This window comes from Sebastes fasciatus, chromosome 15 (assembly GCF_043250625.1).
Source record: "Sebastes fasciatus isolate fSebFas1 chromosome 15, fSebFas1.pri, whole genome shotgun sequence".
Classification (NCBI taxonomy): domain Eukaryota; kingdom Metazoa; phylum Chordata; class Actinopteri; order Perciformes; family Sebastidae; genus Sebastes; species Sebastes fasciatus.
The window spans coordinates 28148064-28171511 of record NC_133809.1 but is presented as its reverse complement, the minus strand read 5'-3'; the positions used below and the strand labels follow the sequence as shown (position 1 = coordinate 28171511).

At 41.4% G+C, this 23448-nt stretch overlaps 1 protein-coding gene and 1 long non-coding RNA gene across 11 annotated transcripts in view; one reads left to right on the top strand and one right to left on the bottom strand.

Annotated features, from left to right (window-relative positions):
- Positions 1 to 23448, top strand: part of nrxn3a (neurexin 3a) — a 188885-nt gene that overhangs the window by 9656 nt on the left and 155781 nt on the right. For 7 of the 10 annotated variants that reach the window (XR_012597206.1, XR_012597205.1, XM_074659990.1 and 4 more), the window contains exons 2-5: positions 5030 to 6214; positions 17651 to 17671; positions 19252 to 19278; positions 23288 to 23356. Coding sequence is in view for 8 of the 10 variants with exons in the window: in XM_074659990.1 (XP_074516091.1) it covers positions 5530 to 6214; positions 17651 to 17671; positions 19252 to 19278; positions 23288 to 23356 (802 nt within the window). In the remaining 2 variants the exon portion in view is untranslated. The remainder of the gene's footprint in view (positions 1 to 5029; positions 6215 to 17650; positions 17672 to 19251; positions 19279 to 23287; positions 23357 to 23448) is intronic. The other 3 variants (XM_074659992.1, XM_074659993.1, XM_074659995.1) reach the window with 1 other exon arrangement.
- Positions 11872 to 23312, bottom strand: LOC141783063 (uncharacterized). Its single transcript, XR_012597207.1, has 3 exons — positions 23179 to 23312; positions 14920 to 14981; positions 11872 to 12194 (listed from the first exon to the last, which is right to left on the bottom strand). It is a non-coding gene; the product is annotated as an uncharacterized LOC141783063 (long non-coding RNA).

Below are 23448 nucleotides of genomic sequence, written 5' to 3'. Positions count from 1 at the left end.
AGAATGTGCACACCTCACGCAGACTTCAGAGCAGGTGTACACAGTTTACAACAGATAGCTGTGGCTAGTATGATGAGGAGGAGATTGAATGTGAGTTGAGAGATGTGTAACATTGTTTTTCGGTTGTTTGCTAATTTTACTGATTGTTGTTATTTTTGCAGTCTAAGTCAAAAGGCACATTTATAAACTTCTTATAAATGATTTATGAGTGATGAATTTCATCATTCTCTTTATGCACATTTCAGCGACATCTCACTGTTAATGATGGTTTAGTTTAGGAATGCACCGATACCAGTATCGGGTATCGGGTCCGATACTGTGCTCATGTACTCGTACTCGTACTCGTACTCGCAAAACGGCTCCGATACAATGGCACCGATACCACTTTACGGTGGTGCGCCCGACCCTGCTGGGCCGGGATCCCACCTCAGCCGGCGCGCACCGGCCCTCACTTTCATTGCGCCACGGAGTTTTGCTTGCACCCTCTGCTCTGACTCGCGCGTGCGTTAGACTCATTGGTCCATGTTTCAAGACGGGTTGGGTGGGTTGCCGACATCGCTTCATGCTATTGTTCATGCTAGTCAGCATTAATGTCATTACAGAGTACAAGCCAGCACTGTAAGCCTTTGAATCAGAATGGGATCTGATCACCAAGGAATGAGAAGGGTTGACTAAAAACCTCAGTAACGCCAATGTTCAAAGGTCCAATCCACAGGATGAAGAATAGGACCAATCCAGGCATGATTGGCTAAAGCTTTATCCATTGCTGATGTTTGTTTGCTCTCGCCTCGTGGTTGTTCAGCTCTCAAACGTATCTACATTTACAATGTTTTACTGCACTGTACTGTACACTGTGCAGTTGCATTCAATAGGAATAATATTTATTCTTGTCCATAAGGAAATCCACCGTATAGCTTGTGATTCAGAGAGAACTGACAATCTCTCTGACTGGACCGGCACATGAATGGAGCAAAAGTTCCATTACTGGGGAAATATCTCCATCCATGTCCGCCCTAACACTGTCATGGGAGGTTGTTCTATGCTGCTACTGCTACTACTAGGCCTACTACTACTACTACTACTACTACTACTACTACTAGTACTACTACTGTGCTATTCCCTGAAGAAATCTAATAAGTAAGGGATAATGTACAGCCGGTCATTGTTGTGAAAGAATCCCAGACAGGGCGATGCTGCAACACGACGCAAAGCAACACAACAATGACCCGCTAGCTGTACATTATCCCGCTTATTACACAGCTACTTACTGAAGAAATCAATATTTTGACACAAAAACGGTCCGCCAGAGTCCGACATCAGAGCGGCGCCCATAGCAACGGTCTGTTATACATAGCAACGGTCTGTTATAAAGAAATTACAGACCGCAGAACTCCGTGATTGACCAATCAGAATCGAGTATTCAATACAGCCGTGTAATAAAATTGAAAAGCACATTTACTTGGCATTGTTGGGGGTCCTTGATTTGCAATTAGAGCAGCCCAGATTATTATGGTATGGATTAAAATGTAGCAGATATGTCAGCTAACCATTCTGTGAACTCCAGCATACTATAACACAAGCTTTCAAGATTAATAATGCTGTTTACACCAAATTCCTGCCCTACCTACGTATGTAATGTAACTTAAAAATACAAGTTTTGCCTCTTTTTAGGTAACAGGAGTGAAAACGAGTCATCCTCAATATTAGCTGTTTCAGAATGATGAAGACAGATGGAGAATAATTAGATACTGAATGGGATGGAGGCTCTACAGGATGGTTTATTTCCTTGGCAACTATCATGTTTTCCCCAAATGATGTTCACATTTTTAGCGTTCTATTATCAACGGCTTGAAAAATAGTGCTGATGGCTGCCGCAAAAATCTCCAGAGGGGAGAATGCCCCCAGATCCCCCCCGGGGTTGGCCTGAGACCTGAATGTTTACTACGTCTTGCTCCACCTTTGATTGCTGCACTATAAAAAGTTCATGAGAGCATTGAGCATCATGAGGGTAGTTGGTGAATGCCAACACAATAATAATTACCTCCGCCACGGCCGAAGGGCCTGGGAAGGAGGTTATGTTTTCATCGACGTTGGTTTGTTTGTTGGTTTGTTGGTTTGTTTGTCCGTTAGCAGGATTACTCCCAAAGTCTGTGATGGATTTGAATTAAATTGTTTGGACGGGTGAGGTGTGGCCCAATAAACAATCCATTAGATTTTGGTGGCGATCCGGATCATGATCTGGATTCAGAAATATTTTTAAGTATTCCAATCAGCCTGTGTATTAAAACCACAGGTATAACACATGTGCAGTGTAGCTGATGACGCATTGATGAATCATGACCCCGCCTCTTTCCTTCAGAGAGAGAGACAGAGAGAGAGCGGTGGGGGACGACAACTATAGATTCGGCATTTTCTCACATTAAACTCTGTGAAATTACAGTTGAGTTCGACCAAAGCACACTTAGTGATTGTTGGAAAGAGTAACGACGACGGTTTAGGTGAGTTTTATTTTGTTTCTGTCCAGTTTTAATGAAGTGTTTTACGACGCTCCGCTACGTACAGCTGATCTCAACATAAACAAAAATACACGTGGATGATGACGCAAGCTGAACGGAGAGAGGGTAGTGGAGGTCTGCGCTCTCCGAGTGCCATTCTAGTTCTATGTTAGGTTTACACCACTAAAACACTGCCCTTATCAGTATTTTTATACACACAATAGGACTGTAATGTACAAGGGGTCACTCGTAGCGAGAGTTATCAACACAGAGATTAGTTTATTATTAGATTTTCTATTGCATCATCACCTGCTTGTGTTTCTCTGTTCCTCGTAGTATTTGACAGGATTCAGCAGAACGCCGTCTCTCCAGGCTGGTGATCAGATAAAGGCGGTCTGCCACTGCCATGAGAATAAGGAGGCTCATTTACCCAGCAGATGACCGATAGCAGCCATTGTGGAGGAGGGAAAAATGCCGCGATATCATAGGCACTTTTAATTAGGATTGGTGACTGCCAACAGGACAGTACATGTTAGCTATGCTGGCTACGCAAACTCTTCCTCTCTCAATATGTGTTATAAAAGACACACGTTGTCTTCATTACAACAAAATCCTTCATGTGATCGATGTTAATTGTACCATCCATCAGAGTGATCGCTACCTCTGAGGACATAGGGGTCATGTCTTTAATGTTAGGAGCCTGTGGGGAGTTTACGTTTGATATTGGTGGACATTTTGATTCTAGTTTGCTTTATGCTCTTCTTCTTCTTTTAGTCCAATAAATGGCTAAATAAAGGAATCATTATTTAGCCACCAATATTATTCTTGACAGAGTTGCTGTCCAGGAGAAAAAAAATGTTGGATTTTGAATTCAAGATTATCTGAAAAAGGCATTTTCTCCAATGTAAAAACATTTTGGAGGTGCATGGGTTTCAGAGGAAAGGGACATTCCTGTTGGGAAATAAAATGTACAGACTATTAAAACTGTCACAATGTGTTAATACAATGATGTAAAAATACTTCAATACAAGTAAAAGTCCCTCATTCAAAATGTTACCTAACCCTTTACCATTTTTAGATGGGTAGGGCTGGGGTACAGGGGGTCTTTAGGGGTAGATAAAAAGTCAACAGTAGATGTCACATGGAAGTGGTGTACATCATCTGAAAGCTGGGAACCTGAAGATTAATTTGAGATGCAGCACAGCACTGTGTGTCAAGTTCTTATAGTCGTAAATCAGAAATAAACATGAATGAACTAATTCATTAATTAAAATAAACTGAGATAGTGTTTAAGGGCTTAGGACATTATGATGGAAGTATATGATGGTCATCTCCATGCCCTATTATGTCTCATAAGTTGTTGCAGCAATCTTTGGGTTGATACCATTTTGTTACACAGATTTGGTGCTAAATTTAACCATTTTACCATTTTTATCATTCGAGAATTGATAAAAAAATTATCAATAATCCCTCCAAAATACCACATTAAGACACCAAGACCTTGAGGAACACCGTGGAAAAAAGCCATGCTGTGATTTGGTATCGAAAACTTTTGACATTTTGAGATTTCTGCAAGAATTGCATTTTTCGGTGATTGGATGGCGAGCTCTTCTGTTCTGGAAACTGCTCAGAAACCCCCTTATTGTCAATCTAGCTAGGAAAGCCATCCATCCTCTGAATGCTCTAGGTCTCTAGTTTGTGGCTGCAAAGTTTCATGAGGCTGTGATTGTCCTAGAGGTCACCACAGGTCATTTTATACAGTGAGGTCAAGTTTAAAATAAAATGGTCTGACTTCAGTCAAATGGCCGCTATGGGGACTAACATCATCACAATTTATGTAATTCCAGGACTGTTTAGGGACCCCAGTATGCAGAAATATTCAAATACATAATTTTAGAATATAGGAGACAATAACACATTTATACTGCATGCAAGAAACTGCATGTGATTATCATAAAGTGGGCGTGTCTGTAAAGGGGCATATCTTGAGATCAGAGGTCAACGGACCCCTTTGAAAATGATTTGGGGTCCCCAGGTAAACTCAGGCTTTAGACCTCCACTGTGCCTTATTTTGACTCTTTCTCCAGCTGAGAATGTTGGTATTATTGACAGTGGTAAAGAAGTATGAAACTATTAATGCCACACTTTAAATATACTTTGAATACATGACTTTAAATATACTTACTTGCATCTACTAACTACCATATACTCTATACCGCTAGGCGGTTTAGTTTATAATGTTGCAGCCTATTTTATCAGTTGATATTAGTGTATCTACAAGTTTAATCTGCAAATGTATATACAGTATGTACATATGGTAGTTTAAAGATGTAATGTTAACATTACATGGCATAGCCTTCTGATGTTTCTCTCAGGTCCACCTTCACCTCTGTAACTTTTTAGATTGCACACATGCATGTTGTCATGTGCTGCTATCATGGCATTTAGATGCAGCCCAGGATGTGTGTGGTAGTAATAGTAAAATCAGTGCTGATGGACCCATCATAACCCTCTGCCTCTCTTTTTTCTGACAGTGGTGGAGCTAAGCGAGGCCAGCGGATCCCTTGTCAACTCCATTTCCCAGCGGACAACATGAAGAAGGAAATTCCACTCGCCCTGATAGCCAGAGAAGTCCATTCCATCAGACCTTGCACCATGAGTCTTGATAGCATCTGTTCTGAAGTGTGAAAAAAACGGCATTAAAACATCACCACCTCCTCCTCCTCCTCCTCTCTCCCCGTCGGTCCTCTCTTTAACACCTGAGGAGGAAAACAACTATTCCTCCATACAAGCACTGCCTAGCAACTACTGGACAATTTACTGATGTAAATTACGCCGACCCTAAGACTGTTAACCACAACAACTGTTCTCCTGCTACTTCCCTTTTCCCTTTCAAAACCTATTTTTATAATAAATATTTATCAGAATATATCTCTGCACATATTGTGGATAAAACTGTGGAATCCCTGATATTCAGACTGACCATCCCTAAGAGTTCAAGACACCTTCTCGGATTAATACATTCTTTGCAGCTATGGGTGTTGTAAGTTTTTCTATCAGTCTGCAAGTGTTGCTCAGCACATGTCTGGGACTGGAATTTTTAGGCACACCCGGTCAGTGGGCACGCTACCTCCGCTGGGACGCCAGCACCCGCGGCGACCTCAGCTTCCAGTTCAAGACGGAGGCGGCGGAGGCGCTGCTGCTGTACTTTGACGATGGAGGCTACTGTGACTTTCTGCAGCTGTCGGTGGCGGAGGGCCGACTGCAGCTGGGTTTCAGCATCGACTGTGCCGAGACCACGGTCGTGTCGGACAGGCGGGTGGACGACGGCAGCTGGCACTTCGCCACTCTGAGCAGGTATAACCTGCGCACAGTGCTGGTGCTGGACGGCCAGGCCAAAGCGGACGAGGTGCGGCCTCAGCGTCTGTTCATGAAAATAGTTAGCGACCTGTTCCTGGGTGGAGTGCCTCAGGATATCCGCGACGGTGCGCTCACACTGCCTACGGTGCGAAACATGCAGCCCTTCAGGGGCACAATTACAGACCTCAAATACGGCAACTCCCAGCCCCTGTTCCTGGGGAGCCTTAAGGTGCCCCTGGAGTCGGAAGGGTGGTGCACGGCGAACCCGTGCGAGAACGGCGGCACGTGCTCGGTGGTGGACGGAGAGCCGGTCTGTGACTGCTCCAAAACCGAATACAAGGGCCGCTTCTGCAGCGAAGGTAACTACACTCACTCATTCACCCTGATACACTCGGCAGGACTCCAACTGTGAAACAGGCTCCTTCACTTCAACTTTGAATTTAGCTCATTTCTTTTTTTGCATTCTTGCCATTTTTTACATTTGTATTTATTGCAACTGAAGGCATTATGCCTAACAGCCGTTCCCAGGGGCTTGATTTGAGTCGCTGAACAAATTAGAGATGTGGCCGATTATTCAGAGGTCTGGAACCAAAGGCAGTCAGTGAGGAATTAAGTAATAAACTATCAAAGAGAAGACCTGGCTTCTTTCACATTTGGAGAGCTGCACCAGTCGTTGTTGTTTTCCCCTTTGTGCAGTGATCCAGCTGATTTCACCTGTCCACTGTGAATTCATTTGTCATGTTCACTTTACAGGAATGTAGACCAACATCATGACCTCAAAGGTTTCAGTGTTTTTTCACATAACTTGGCTTTTTTTTATCTCTAGTCTTAAGGATTTTTGCTGCTATTACACCGGTTATCATCATGGGCTCTGAGGGCTTGCTTGGCTCTCCCAATAATTACTATTATCCCTGTGTGTGTGTGCGCGCGCGTGTGTGTGTGTGTGTGTGTGTGTGTGTGTGTGTGACTGAGCTGTAAAATCAGAAAGCTAATCTAAGCGCGGTTATCCGGTGAGGCACAGGTTAATGGCGTCGGTCCTGCAGGCAGTGATAAGGACTGCCTATAGAGAGAATGGGGCCTCCTGAGCCCTCCTTTCTTCACCCAATCACAAGATGGCAGGTGTTTTATATCACATCCTTTTGTGCTGACAATTTTGCCAGAGCTGTGTGTTTCAGTCTGCTCCACAGCTGGCTGCACCAAGACCAAAATTGATTTCTATTAAAAGAAACCCCTTTACTCATTCCCCCCCATGTATTTCCTCCCCTGCAGGCCAAATACAATCACTTGCTTTATGTAGAAACTTGGATTTTCCTATGATTTGATAAATCCCGAGCACAAAACATTCGGTTATAATGCCCTGTATTGTGGTGGTAATTGGTGAACATGCAGTCAGCACAAGAAATGGATCCAGGAGGCACCTCTTCTGCTCTTTTTCTGCGCTCTGAAAAAAAAAAAAAACTCTTGTCATGTACTTAATTATTCAGGATCGATACACATTCTACCAGCAGCTATACACCATAATCACACTCCTTATGAGATCATCAATACCACTTAGATGAGAAAGTCCTTTTTTCTTTAACTAACCAACAGATCGGAGATACTTTGTTTCAATATATTTGTTTAGCTGTTTTTTTTCCCCCTCCATCTTTGACTTTCGAGCGCTCTTCTTCACCTCTCACAAATATGGAATTTACATCTCATTTGGGCTGACGCCAAATCCCCGGCACTCAGACAAAAGGCCGGGAATCTGCAATTTAAAGATTAGTTTTTTTTTATCTATCTCTGCCAGTGTTGGAAATAAAGGAAGGGGATGGAGTGCGTGTGTGTGTGTGTGTGTGTGTGTGTGTGTGTGTGTGTGCTTTGAGCGGCTTTGCTTTGGCTCAGCTGATTGACTGGGTGGTATTTAATAGACAAGGTGGGCTCTGAGGGTTGAAATGTGTTTGTGTCTTTCACTGCAGACACATGAGAACAGCAGGGAAGCCTTACTGGTGTGTAAAGTATTAAAGAAAATATAACAGCATCTCTACTCAGTCAAATATATGAGAGAGAGAGAGAGAGAGAGAGAGAGAGAGAGAGAGAGAGAGAGAGAGAGCTCTGTTGTTATTAAAGCAGCATTACATGATCTGGGATCATCCCATCCTCTCACATCCACCAATCAGCTGCTTTGATCCAGTCCAGTGTCTCAGCTGCTGAATAGTTTAGCATCTCTCTCATCACTGTTAATACTTAGTTCCCAGTCTTCAGACCCAGTATCTGACCTCTGTCTGAGTCTGTATTCCACTGAATGATGAGTCTGATTTTTCTTTTTACTTTTATTGTCCAACGTCACAAGTCTTATTTGTGTTAGTGTACGTTTCTTTGAGTCTTTCTATGTTTTTTGGTTCGACATCTCCGAGAACCAAAACAAGTGTTTGTTCTCCTGCTTAAAGCTGTATAGCGTGGGTAATGCATTTTTACAAACATTTTCTGTCTTATTAGCTGAAATTCTCATTTCATCCCGACAGCAATCAATAAATCATAAAAGATAAAAATCCGGCATCTGTGGCTGTCGCAGGACTGTAATAATCCCGTCCAATCGTTTCATTTCGGCCCGGAATGAATGTGCACGGTATATCTTGTTCCATAAGAAATGTAATCATGTAGTTTAACATAATGTAGGATAAACAAGAAGAGCTCTAAAAACCAGGATAGCAGAGCACAGGAGCTGCATCCGGATCCAGGATCGCCCAGTGGACTCTCTCAGATACATCGGCATCAAGCGCGATAGATCTCGATTTAAATACCCTCTTACTCCAAAGAGAAAGTTATTATAGTTTCCCTCTCCAGACTCTCACAGCTAGAGGTCAGAATAAAGAGGATGAGATCAAACATTTTCTCTAAAATATAAAATGATGCTTCTATCACGATGTTAAAGTCTTAAAGGAACTGTTTGTAACTTCTTACACGTATAAATCATTGCGGGTCGGTGGCCCATGTGCGCTCGCGTGTGGCTACGCTGTTCAGACAAGACTCCAACACAAACTACACGGAAGCACCAAAACCGCAAAGTTCTATCTAGTGAAGCCCGTCTTGAAAAACAGTGTTGGCCGCGGTCGGAGGACGCGGGGGAGACCGTAGCTTCTGTCTTTTCCATTTTCTGCTTCTACTCCACTACATTTTAGAGGCAAATATTGTACTTTTTACTCCACTACATTTATTGGACAGCTTCAGTTACTTTGCAGATTCAGATTGATAATATAAAATATAATCAACAAATACATTCTGAAGCAATATCATAGGTTAAGTCAGTCGTTCCCAACCTTTTTCTTAAGGGACCCCTATTTACCACGTATATACACTGATGACCCCTACCGACCCCGTACCCACATACAATTACAAAAAAGGAGAAAAAATAGCCTACTTCTTTTGAAATATCTTTATGTATATTGCATAATATCCATTGCATAAACTAAAAACAATAACAGCACTGAACAATTCATTGAATTTAAATAGTGAACTTATATACCTGCAGGAAGTTTGTTTAAAACTAGAAATTTGCATACAATTCTGAACAGATTATTTCCTGTGGATATTGCAGTGTATCAGACTTCCTTACAATTTTAGGAATTCTATGTCTGTATTATGATTTTCTTAAAATGTTACTATCATACATACCTTATATTAGTCCAAGCAGCCTGGTTGCTATGTCGCTATGGAGTTTGTGAGTGCTGACTAATCATTTCAATTGTTGGTGACGTATGTCCTCTGATGTTGATGACTTTGAGAGTTTGTGTAATTTGATCATCTTGGAACAGTTTAAAAACTCTCTGCCCAGTCGTGTTGCCACATACAGTATCTCACTGAGCGTAAGGTTACGACTGTCACTGAGGCTGCGGGTTGGGCGGGTAAAACCTTCTGCGCTGGCTGCAAGCGTTCCTAGTCCAGTAGATGTAGGACGGTGGCAAGGTGGGCATGTAGAATCTGGCGTGACTGGTGGCCCTGTTGAGTCCTATCGACCTTTCGTCTCAGAAGAGTTTGTAACACGGTAGTAGTGAGGAGCCTGTTCAGATTTTGAGAGATACGGGTGCTGACAGCTCCTATGTTGTGGAGTGAATTTTGCTGTTTTCTGAGGAGACTGATATTGAGGATAAAATTGTTAAGCAAGGAATGAGTGTTGAGGTTGTTACCTGTCCCGGTGCATACGATGAACCTAGATTGTGGCTTGGTGCAGGGCAAAGTGCCCTTTGGTGTGAGACTGGTCTTACCGGTGGACGGAATTGACGTCATTTTGGGCAACGACTTTGGGCCGGCGGTCGTGTTTGGGCAAATGCGTCACCGCCTCCGGTAATCACTCACTCTCCTTCAGTCTCAGAACAGCCGAATGAAGTGCTGTGTGCTTTCCTGAAATTTTCCCTGCGTGCACGATTACGTGGGCGATGAGTCAGGCTGAGTCAGGCTGAGTCAAAGGGGGTAGATGGAGGAGGTGGAGGCCACTCTGCCAGTTTTACCAATGTTGGCTTGTGTGGCTGCTGTCTTGGAGATGGGCGTGGCAGAGGGTCATCAGTGAAGTGGCAGTCATCTTCTTGGGAACCAGAATGTGCCATGTAGCGCCACTGCTGGTTTTCCCTGACACTTAATAAGCCTACACTGTAATATTACACTTGATAAAAATTCTGACTGCAAAATAAAATGCACTTTAACATGCTTAAGAAGACCAACATGGGTCTAAGGGAAATTTTGATCATAGGCTTACCAAAATGATGAATCATTCTCTGTGGAGCATTAATGTCCCGAGCAGAATATCAACAGCAAATAAATGATGTCATGAAAACATAGGCCTCTACAGTACCATGACGGTTCTATTTACAACCACTTTAGCACAGTGTTACATATGATTTTTTTATATGTCTATCATTTAGTTGAGTTTGATTATGGTGTTCTCAGTCATTCTTGGTATTCCAGCTATAGGTATAGCTACATATCCTCCCTCTCCCGACTCCCCCATCCTCTCACAGTTCTCTCCCCAAAACACACCACAAGCACATCCCACCACTCCAACCCCACAGCGCTGTGATGCGTGACTCAGTGAGGCATTGATGCAAAGGCACTCGTGACCCTTATAGGTTGATGGGCCGCCTTTTTCCCAACCTTGATTTACAGCCTCCATGTTGGGAACTGTTCCCAGTGTTGATTTATGTCTAGCTCTCCCTCTCTCTTTCTGTCTGCTTGGCTGCCTCCTGCGAGGCGGTGATAGGTGAGTGGAAGCAGGGAACTGAGGCAGCCCTGAGAGAATTTGGATTGCTGATTGTTAAGGGATAAATAACCTGCTTAATGAGGCTGGCTGAGGTCAATTGGTGGATTGTCTACTTTTTGAATACATCAGGGAGACAATATGTCCAGATGGCTCCTGAGATGCTGAGCATCAAATGTCTGACAAATAAAGGGGCTGTACCCGAATCAGATTTGGCTAGTAAATATGAAGATTTGACTGTTCATTACTTTTTTTCATATAGAAACATGATTTTGGCACGAGTTTCAGTGATGATTTTGACCATTAACCCTCTGGGATATAAGCCCTGTTTTTTTGCTATTTTTGGTATATTTTTGTAATAATTATTGTAGAATCTCAACACTGTAATGTACAATCATGACAAACACATCTTTTTATACGTCCGCGACAATGTAGTCGTGTCCGTCCTTCCGTCCTTCCGTCCGTTCGCGTGTCGCACTTTAGTTTCCGGAGCAGAACTCGGAAACTATTTAACTTAGGAACTTCAAATTTGGTATGATGGTTGACAGTGTGGTGTAGTTGTGCCTTTTGGGGATCAGAAGTTCAGGGTGCCCATTAGTTAATTAGTTAATGCCCATTAATTCCATTAGTTCCAAAAGGGCAAAACCTTTGGCCCTACTTTATTAGTGGTCAAGCAGTGAGCGGAGGTATGTGAGCCATGCTCACTTTTGCCTTGTTTTTCAGGACAAACTGGGCTATCAGATTATGTAAACTGCAGTGATGTCACATTAATGTAAAAATAATTGAAATTACCATAAAGACAAGAGAAAAAACAAAACGGAAATTGAATCTCATAGAAATGTATTCAAACTACACAGAGAACAATAAGGAACAAGGTTTTGGGCTTTTGAAAAATGTTCTCCCAAGTCCTGGGAATCCTGGGAAAAAAGAATCATTCTAACCGACAAACATTTTTTACGGAGAAGTCCTGGCGTTTTTCCATCCATTTATCTACAAAAAGATAGCTGTGCGATGCCTCAAAGTAGTTCCTGTCAGCAGTGAAGCAGAGGGCCACACCGCACTCCTTACACTTCCAGGGGTTAGTCTGATTGACCCGTTGCTCATCATCACTGTAAAACAAATCAAAATCATTAGAAATATTGAAGGTTTGAAATATCAGATCATGTTTATCAGACCATTAAGTGTTTTTGTGTTTCACATCTCACACAATATTACAGGGCATGTGAGATTGCTTGATAGCTACAGTGTTTGGAATGTCATCTGATAACTTGAATAAAATCATCAAACAAATGATGGAATTCTGTCCACAGAAAAAAACGCTCGAAGGCTTTTATTTTGAAATGAAAGAAGGAAGTGTTGATTTAAAAAGAAATCTTTACTTTTTTCATGTCTGTGATATATTCTACAGACACAGAGATTAAATTAGATTAATTGCTGATATGATGTCAATATACTGTCAAAAGATCATTTTCACTGTCTGTTGCTGTGAGCAGTGCGGTAAAAATAGCCGAGAGCTCGAATCTCTAGAAGAGAGCCGAGCCGCTCTGCTCACGCGGGCAGTGTGGCTGCTCTAACCTGTTAACACGGACGCCGAAATAAGAAAAATTACAGGTTCTGCAGCCGCTACGCGCTGCTGACGTTCCCTGTGTGGCCCGGGCATCATTCTTTGGAATGGAGCCAGTCCATAAACACAGATGGCTCTGAGAACAAGTCATCATCAGGCAAAACGCTGCATTGGCCAATCACATGAATTCTAGTGGTTGATTGCCACCGTGATGATTTTCCATAGTTGTAAAATCCTGTCTGTATTACAAACCGTTGTGCAGTGTTTTAGCATCTGTTAAGCCTTTTAAGAAAGTTTCTACTGGCAATGTTTCTGCCACTTTTTACAACTGAGCTGCATGAATGCATAAAATAGTCTACATTAATCAACAACTTACAAATAAACATGTGAAGAAACCTCCGTCTTATGCTGTTTGTGCTCCTCGAGTCGACCGTGGCTTCTGTGACTAAGTTCTCTTCAAATGATGAAGGACATGCAGAGTAGATTGAAATTCATACTTCCGAGGGACAATAATTCTACGTAACTTTATATCGCTTATTATGCAAACATAACTTTCAGATTGCATGTAAAACTACTCTATAACACTGGTAGTGTATGAATTTATACTCAATAACATATATGAGTTTATACTCAATAACATATACTTTTTTTAAGTCAGGTGATCTTTTGACTGTAAATTGACATCATACCAGCAACATTACTACAGTTTCGATGTCTGTATCTGTAGAATATGTGGCAGACATGAAAAAAGTAAAGATTTATTTTTAAATCAACACTTTCTGCTTGTGTTTCAAAATAAAAGCCCTCAAGTGTTTTTTTCTGTGGACAGAATTCCTTTATTTGTCAACACCAGGCTTTTATTCTGAAATATTTACAGGACAGTGTTGTAGGAAATGCAGTTACTTGTAGGGCTCCATGAATGAATATAGTACGGGGTTTTAATTGTGGATTATTGCTATTAGTTACAAATTACCACATGTTTCTTAACCTTTCTCTGTCTAAAATAAATATAAGTGACATTTATAATTAAATGAAAAATGGTCTATTATGACAGGCAAACTCTATGTAGAAAGAAAGGGCTGGCAGCAGCAGCAGAAATGCTGCCGGTTGTGGACACTACACGCGTGAGATATGCAGCAATTCAGTGAGGCAGCCGCTGACTTGCCCAGTCTGTCCCGACCGTGAGCGTTTACTGTTGCCGCAGATGGGCTTACATTGTAGCTATTGGCAAGCCCGGTGCATCTCATACTGGTGCTAAAGGGTGCCTTTTGCACACACGGCAACGGTCGTGACATTTGGCATTTGGCGCCCTGAGAACGAGAACGGGCTGGTTATTTTAACTTACGTGGGCTACATAAGAAGATGCCTCAACATAACGTTGAATTGTTTCCATGGTTGCGGCATGTAATTTGAACACATTCTGTGCCACCGCCACGTAATGTGAGAAGAGAGAGAAAGCTCTTTGAGGAGGTCAGGGCTTGGAACCAATGGTGTATCCTGCACACTGAACACAATTCTTTTTATTGACTGCTCAGCTGATCGGATGGGACAGTGACACATTCTCACTCCCAACAGCTTGGTCAGTGGCCCTACGCTTCAATCTATGACTCTGTGTTCACGAGAAGCGTACAGTTTCCGCTCGTTACATGCATACAGTGGCTTTTCAAAATTAACTTTAAACGCAGGTTTTCTTAGTTTTTAGCTTTACTTACGCAGCAAAACTACGTGGTTAGGTTTAGGCAACAAAAGTAAGAAAAGATCATGGTTTGGGTTAAAACAAGTACTTTCTAATTTTTGTCATTCAGAAGATAGAAATATTTCGATTGCTACATGTACATATAAACATTGTAGAATATGAATCTAAAATACATGAAACCAATCACTCACTTCTCCAACTGCAAGAGATGGACTGATAGAGGAAAACATATTGGTCTTTTTCCTTTAGCTCTGTTTCGTTTTCGCATCACCTCCGTCTGTCGCACAGAAACTAGATAACACAACCACTTTCAATCTGTGGTTCCCTCTCTAACAATCACCCAGCCGACGGTCTACCAGCTGCATGCCGTTGACACCCCAACATGAGCAGATGGCTTCAGCAGCCCTCCCTGGCTGTTTCTCCAGCCACCCGTATGGTCACATCAACGTGAAGCATGTGAGGAGATTATGGCCGTTACAGTATCGATGATGAAAACAGTAATGATCAAGCCCTCAGCGCAGCAATGACTCAATCCTTTATCCTGTGGGAATAGTGCGTGTGCGTACATACATACCTCCCATGCGCTGATTTACCTTCCGCGTTAATAATGTGCAGGAAACATCAGTTAAGCCAGCGCTGATGAAATAAAGCAGAATTTGAAATACCTCATTAATCACTGTGCTCTCCCACTTTTATCCAACACATGATGAATCATCCCTTTAAGTAATCCACTTTGAGCTCTAATCCCTTCGCTATCCTTGCGTCACCTTTGGGGTATTGAATTAAAACAGAGAGTCATACTCTTACCTAGATTATGTGTCCACTGTTGAATAAATAGGTTTTTCAAAGTGCCAGTGAGTCACTCCTAAGAATGGTGATCTGTTTGGACTTTATTTTTGGGGAGAATTTTTCTGAGGAGAGCTGGAGGATATAGATTTGTTACATTCGTAACAGAGAAAACGTATTTCAGAGCTCCCTGATACAGTCATTGTATTGAATTAAATGCTGGCTATAGCCTGCCACTGGGAGTTGGACCTACAGTATGAGTTTTTGACTGGTACTTTATTGAATATGTATATGTTTGCATACCTCCATCTCTCTCTCTCTGTACACACACACAAAGCCTGATGACAGAAACACAGGCACAATACAGGGGAGGTAAATTGTCAAAGGAAGTAGGTCAAGATAGAGAACAATATAATGCTAGAGCAGGATGGGAGGCGAGTGAATCCAGCTGATCATCAGGACAGAGAGGGACAGAGGGAGATTGAGCTCTGAATCATGGATTAGTCAGAAAGTCAAACTGGAGTGGGGGAGAGAACTGAAAGATTAATTTAACATTTTCCACTCCCCACTCTTTTTCATACTGTAGACCCATTTTTGTCTTTTTTTTAGGGGGGGTATAGGGGGTCTTTAGGGGGAGATAGCAGGTCAACAGTAGATGTCACGTAGAAGTGGTGTACATCATCTGAAAGCTGGGAACCTGAAGATTAATTTAAGATGCAGCTCAGCACTGTGTGTTTGTGAATTTTATCATTTTTTTTTACCACTGGAGAATTGATAAAAAATTATCAATAATCCCTCCAAATTACCACATTCAGACACCAAGACCTTGAGGAACACCATAGAAAAAGCCATGCTGTGATTTAGTTTCAAAAATTTTTGACATCTGGAGATTTCTGCAAGAATTGCATTTTTCGGTGATTGGATGGCGAGCACTTGTGTTGTGTAAACTGCTCAGAAACCCCCTTATTGTCCATCTAGCTAGGAAAGCCATCTGTCCTCTGAATGCTCTAGGTCTCTAGTTTATGGCTTTAAAGTTTCATGAAGCAGTGATTATCCTAGAGGTCACCACAGGTCATTTTATACAGTGAGGTCAAGTTTCAAAAAATGGTCTCACTACAATGAAATGGCTTCTATGGGGACTATATGTCCCCTTTTTAACAAAGTCTGAACCTCTGACAGTTCTTTGAAGTAGTAAGGCCAAAGTGCCCCCACAATGCAGAAATGTCCTCACTACGATTGTTTAAAACTGGTCCTCACAAAGATAGCAAGACAAGCCACACGTGTGTGTGTGTGTGTGTGTGTGTGTGTGTGTATGTAATCTCATCTCCCTCTGAGAGTGGGAAGAGTGTTCCTCTTCCGTTGCTATTTGAGCGTGTGAGTGTGTTTTATTCTATGGACATCTCAAATAAATCAACTGGTAAAGGACACAAAGGAATTGAGGCTTTAGTAAGATTATCCCTACATGTGTACACACACACACATACATATCCAGCCTTCCTCTCCCAGATGACCATTTGACCAGCTGAAACAAGTCCTCAGTTTCAACTGAATTAATATCTAATGCATATCTGATTGACTTCTGTCTGCTTGCATTCACATTATCACCCTAACATGCCCAATTAGTCCCCCGCTAAGAACACTCTTCACTGCATCTCAATTCAATTACCCTTTCCTTCATTTTCCAGCTACTTCATTTCTGCGAATAGCCTCAACTAAATAAGGCAGAAGAGCAGTGGTTGTGATGATGAACATTGTCTGCTTTTTGCTGCACTAAGTTGATGGAGCCTTTCGAGGGAAACTCACTGATCTGAGATAATGTTCTCATATTCCACTCTTGACAGCCAGAATTTGTCAGCAATATTCATGGTTCCTGGAAGATGAGTCAACTTTGACAATATTTTTTATAAAATAAAACCCCACAGGACAGATATGTTTATTATTTAATTACAGTTATTGTTTTTAAAAATTCTGTAATAACTGTAATTTGAAAATCTTCAGTATGGTGTTTAATCGAAACGCTTTGGACTGGAGCTTTAAATCTGTAGGTTTGTTCATCCAGTGCTTGGATTTGTCATAAAGCTCACAAGTCCCCTTAAAGGATGACCTTATTTGGGGTTTTGTGTTGCCTTTTTGCATGTCTATAACTTAGCAACAGCACCTGAGGATACTGATGAAATGAGTTGATGTGTCTGCACTGAAAGGTAACGGAAACACTGAAAGTCTGTGTCATCAGTGTGTTTATACGTGGAGGGAAGAGATGCCTCTTTTTCTTCATGCTGGATATTTCATCTAATGGGACTGAATGATGGTTCCAAAAGCAAATGTTGCTGCTTTAACACCTCATTGTTAAAACTTCTTCTGCATTGTAAATGACATACACATGGCTGTGCCCACTGCCAGCCCTCTGTATGGACTATGAAGTGTGTAATATTTTGCATGACAGTCAACATGCAAGTGATACGAGTGTTTTTCTAATGCTGGCTTTGTTTGCTTTTTTTCTCTGTCTCCTTGTATTCCAGAGGTCAACAACAATATGCCAGGTGAGTTTCAATGGAAAAAAATATTTGTATAGCTGCAGATTTCCTGCTTTATTCTCTGCTCACAATTGCAATAGTATGTTGCCATAACGTATCTTTGACACAAAAGTGAAGACAGATTTTTGCTCACTGTAATAGATTACTTAAATCACAGTTTGATTTCCAGACTGGGTAATGACATTAACCTGGAAAGAAGGACATGGATTTAAAATATGGCACCTATAAGTAAAGCAACTGTAAGTTATTTAAAACAACAGATTGTACTAGGAAGTATTTGCCATTGTCTTTACGCAATTTTACAAATTTCAAAAGAAATAGAATTCACCTGTTCACACTGGTTTCATTGGAAATCACTTAATGTGTGTCAAGCCCATTAGAGTTGATGCATGTTGAGTTGGCAGATAACTAGTCATCCAAATGTAGTCAACATTTTAAATGAATTTTCATAAAATTTGCTAAAGAAAATGCAAAGTAATGCACATTTCCATCTACTACTGTTATGAGAAGGTTCGCCCGCTTTGAATGATATCAGCTGTTAGTTGATTGGCTGTTATCAGCGGTTACAGATATATGGGTTAGAAGGGGCCTGCTACACCTACTAGTAGGTTCACCGATATGAATACAAGAAAACGATACCATCCTCTACTGGCCGTAGTAATTAGGAGCCAAGGAGGAAGTCAGGTGACCTAGTATAACAAGCGACAAAGCCCACCTAGGTGGCGGTCAGGGATGATGAGCGGGCCTTTTACCCGGCAGACCGCTATTCGTCTCCCGCGTGAAACCAAAAGTCAACGTTGATTTATCTGACCGTACTTTTGTCACGTAAATGATCTACTTATTTGAACCCAAATCACGATCTTTAGTGGTTTTGTTGCCTAAACCTGAATTTTTTTTGTTTGAATTCACAATTTGGCCCGGAGAACCACGGATAACGCCCATTCGATTGGCTGATAACATCCAAAATGGGTGGAATATCAGGAGTTGGTTCATGGAGATCAACAGAGCTTACAGTATTTTCCAGTCAGTGCCCTTTAAACCATTGTAAAAGCGGAGGGAAAGCTCCAGTCAAACCTCAAACAGTAGAAAACATGATGAAAATATGGCATTTCTGTTTGGTAGTATAGGAGGTGGTAGAGCTAAAAGAGAGAATAGTGGAGTGACATTCATCAGGTGGACAGAAACACCACTTCAAATGTTGCTGTGTAGCTGCTTGATGTGTAAATAAGCAAGTTCAATATATCAATTTAATAAGTTGTATGTAAATGTGTTCACAGCTTGTTTTTGCTGCCCCCAAGTGGCCAGAAAAATCAGTATTGCAGGTTTAAGTCCATTCAGCAGCTCAGTGAATGTGAGCTGAACTCTATACAGACTATCACTTCTGCTGCTAACATGCTGGTATTTCTCACGAAGAAAGCCACAGGAAGCTTTGTGTGACCTGTCGGTGTGTTGTTCTGATGGCATGCTTTCCCTCCTGGAAAACATGTATCATCACAATACCAAAGAGTATTGAAACTAAGTGTGGTCTTTTTCTCAAGTGTTCTCTGTCCTTCTTCCCCCTTCCCTCTCTCTTTTATCCTCTCAAGGCTTTGCACATATGATGGCAGAACAAGGTATGCCTCTCCTTCCCTCTTCTCTCTGTCGTGTCTTTTGCTTTGTGTGTGTTTTGTAGTGCGGTGCTGCATGTTTTGGTGTTGGTGTGGAATAAATGTGAAAGTGCATGGTTCTATATATACATTTTGATATACAGTGTGATTTTATTATTCTGCTGTACTGACCTACGAATCCAAAACGCACCACGCAATGGCGTGTGAAATGTGCAGTAATGACAAAATAGATCTAAAAGTAAGTCAAACTACAGTGGCCTCTAGCTAAAGCTAGCTAGTGAGGTGACTATGGCCAGCCTCTGCTGAAGCTACATTTACTCATTGTTTTCCAGAGCAGTTTTGTGTATTTGCACAGTATTCATTTTGATGAACTGACATCATGATAATTTATTTTAATTTAAAAAAAAAAAAAAGGGTAGTAACTAAATGCAGTTCATAAGAAGCATCTGCTTACAGTATTGTTAAAAGGAAACTAGCCTAGCTTTTCTTACTACCACAGTCCAGAAAGAAATAGTGTACTTCAAACACAAAAAAACATCAAAATTATCTTCTAAAATCAACACTGAGAATCAGAACCAGGTTTATTGCCAAGTAGATTTGTACACACAATGAATTTGCCTTGGTATCTTGGTGCATAATCATAAACATAGTAAGAGAAAACTAAATAAGAAACAAGTAAAAGTCAAGAATCATGAATAACATAGAAATGTACTATGAAAAATATGTTAAAATATGTGAAATAAATGTGTTTTAAAATGAAACAAGCTGTACAGTGTTAAAAACAGAGGATGGAATTTGCAAATATTCACAGTGTAAAGTATAGAGAATAGGTGATAATAATCCAAAAATGTGTTCAAATTCAAATTATCCACTATTTCACAAAAAGATCTAATATCACATAGAAGTCCAAAACCTGAAAATAGATTTGTGTATTAGTTTTTTTTTCTCACCCCTCCCATTAATCATCTACGACCCCTCAGATGTATCTGGTGACCCTTTAGGGGGAGCCTTGACCCCCAGGTTTGGAACCACTGGACTGAAATACTTAACTGTATATCTGTCACAGGGAATATTTTACTACAAAAAGCATACTATTACAATTAATACAATAAGTAAATGTTGATAATTTGTCAGTACTTTTACTTAAAGGGTAACTTTGGTATTGTTCAACCTGGACCCGATCTTCCCATGTTTTTGTGTCTAACGGACTAATGGGGACAATAATTTCTGAAACTGGTCCGGTATTGCGGACGGCAGCTGCTCACAGGCCTCAATGTAATCCTACTGGGGCAAGCTTGTACCGTCATCTACGTCCACTAACAGTGCTGCTTTTTGCCATTACAGGCTCTGATTGTATATTATATTATATATATTATCTGATTGGATGTATCGTTACATTGACGCTGCTCACTGCCCTCACAGCTCATTTAGTGGTTGCCGGTTACAAAGTTCTCCCTCAATACTGGACCAGCTTCAATTGAAGCTGCAAGCAGAGATGAACAAGCCCTCGCCCCTTGTGCGCGTCGGGGGTACTGGCGAGACGCTGGTTGACTGTGCATTCCCGTGACTGTCGGACACTACATGCACAAGTTAGATGTTATTTAGATGTCATTTTATTTAGCGTGGAGTGTGTGGCGCTGGAAATTCCGTTTTGCAAATTTTGTACCACTTCCTGTATCCACTATGTGGTGCTAGAGAACACATAATAATTATATGTCATGTTGGTGTATATCGTGTAGACCACATCATGTCAATTTCATGTAAATCGGATAAACGTTGTCACATAAGGTTGACTTCCTATTGTCAGTAGGTGGCGCTATGACTATAAGTCAATATGGGCCTGTAGATGTCTTCAGGCCTGGACTCTTATCCAGCTTGTGAAATTTGGGGCGGATTGGACAATGTAAAGTCCAGTTACAACAGATTCCCGTGTCATGGGGAAACATGTAAATTGCCCGCCTCACCACGGCAACGCCGTTTAACAAAAACACAAAAGCGTTGCAATTTACCATAATGAAGATGTTGAGGTTCTGCTGACCAAATTTGAGATCGATATGTTGAATCCTCTAGGAGGAGTTTCGAAAAGTTCCATACCTGTAAAGTGCCTAAAATGGCATATTGTCACATGACCTATGATGATCATTGTTCGAGGTATCGACTATTCCTTCTCAATTTAGTGTCACATTAGCCGGAGGGCTATACAAACCAAATTTGAAACAAATCCGATAAACCCTCTAGGAGCAGTTTGAAAAAGTTTGCATAAAATGCATGCAAAATGCTAAATATTTAAAATGGACGACTTCCAGTTCGGCGGAGCTAATGAAAGCCATAGTTAAATATGTCCGAACTGATGAGAGCAATGTGGGTACCACCTTTCATGAATACCGGAGCAACTATGTCCCAACTAAGGCCTTCCACGCATTAGGGAGCGCTATGGAGCCCGGTAAACACACATGAACCCAATCGCTGTATATTCTTGCAAAGGTATCAGGTTTTGATGGATGCACCAAGTTTCGTGAGTTTTCCAGTATACCAAGGGCGTCACAAACACGTTAAAAGGCTAAAAGTAAATAGGGGGCGCTATAGAGCCAATATGCTACGACCAAGCCCGATTGCAACGTCAAATCTGAACTGAATCTGAATCACATTTGAACATGGGTGCAAACTTTTTGTGCATCCTAAAGTCCTCAAACGTGGGTTTGTAAAATGAAAATGAACGCACGAAATCCAAGATGGCTGACTTCCTGTCTGGTAAAAAAAAATTGATATGTTCTTGAACATGAGAGCAATGATCCCAACAAATATCATGAACATTAAAGGAACTTTTTGCAACTCTGGCTCGCGTTTGGGGGGGCGTTATGGAGCCCGCGGGCCACGCCCGAGCCCAATCACTGCAGAACTTTGCAATTTTCTCCAGTTCTGAAACGCGTGCCAATTTTCGTGAGTTTTCGAGCATCCCCAAGCTCCTCAAAAAAGAGATTGCGCAGCAGAAAAATAATAATCTTTACAGAAACAATAGGTTCCTCGATCTTTCAGTGCCAGGGACCGTTGGGCCTCTTGCACTTTTGTGCTCGGGCCCCAGTAATTATTGTCCCCATCAGTCTGTTAGACACAAAGTCATGGAAACATAGGGTCCAGGTTGAAAAATACAGAAGTTACTCTATTTTAAATACAGGACTTTTACTTGTAATGGAGTATTTGTGGTGGATGGATTGGTCAACTAAACGTTAGTCTTTGACACAGGAGGTCGCTGTTTGTTTCCCATTTCCTACCGACATTCAATGTTGGTTTCTTTTAACCACGATCACGGCCATGCCCTAACTGCAACCAAAAGGTTATTATTGTAACCATGACGACAAAGGTCTCCTTACCTAAGTATACTAACCTAAGTATGTATTTCGAACCAAAACCACGATCTTTCCCTAACCCTAACCAAACCTTAAGCATAGCGTTTTAAGATCACAAAACAGATTTATTTTTGAAATATCATCCTGTCAACAGTAGCATCAGATCAGAAAACACTTTTATGTGCCATTCTGGACGGCATGGACCAATGACATATTTTGTCATTTAATTTGGAGGACTTCCTGTGGCGAAAAGAGCGACGTGTCAACAAAATAGCTACAAAACCATCACCACTGGCCTTTACATCTAAATACAGTTAATTCAATACAATAAATTTAGCTAATTTAAAAGGAGCTATTCACCATTTATATCTGGATTTCACTTGTTAATGAACCATTATAAATATGTCACACAGCAAAAGTAGCTAATTAATGTTATTTGCATGGATCCTTAGCAGTAAGGAGATCCTAATGCCTGATACGGTTGCATGTTTCAAGTGGTTTGTGATGTACAGTTGCTGTTGTACATCGATTTATCCTCATGACATGTATTCATACATACATTGATACGGTTGGTGTCTTACGTCTCCTCCTCTTCTTCCTCCCTGGCTGGGCTCTCTCGGCTGCGGATCCTCTGCTCTTGTCTTCGCCTCCTCCTCCTGCTCTTCTAGCTAAAAGCAAAGGTACAGCTTTTTCGAAATCTTTCCTTTTCCGCCTCTATGAAAAGCGACGCTTGCTCTGTGAGTGTTGCGTTTGAGAGAGCAGTGCAGTGTGATGTGTTTGACGCTCTTGATGTGTTTACTTGTCTGTGTTCAGTGTCTCCTCTGTAATG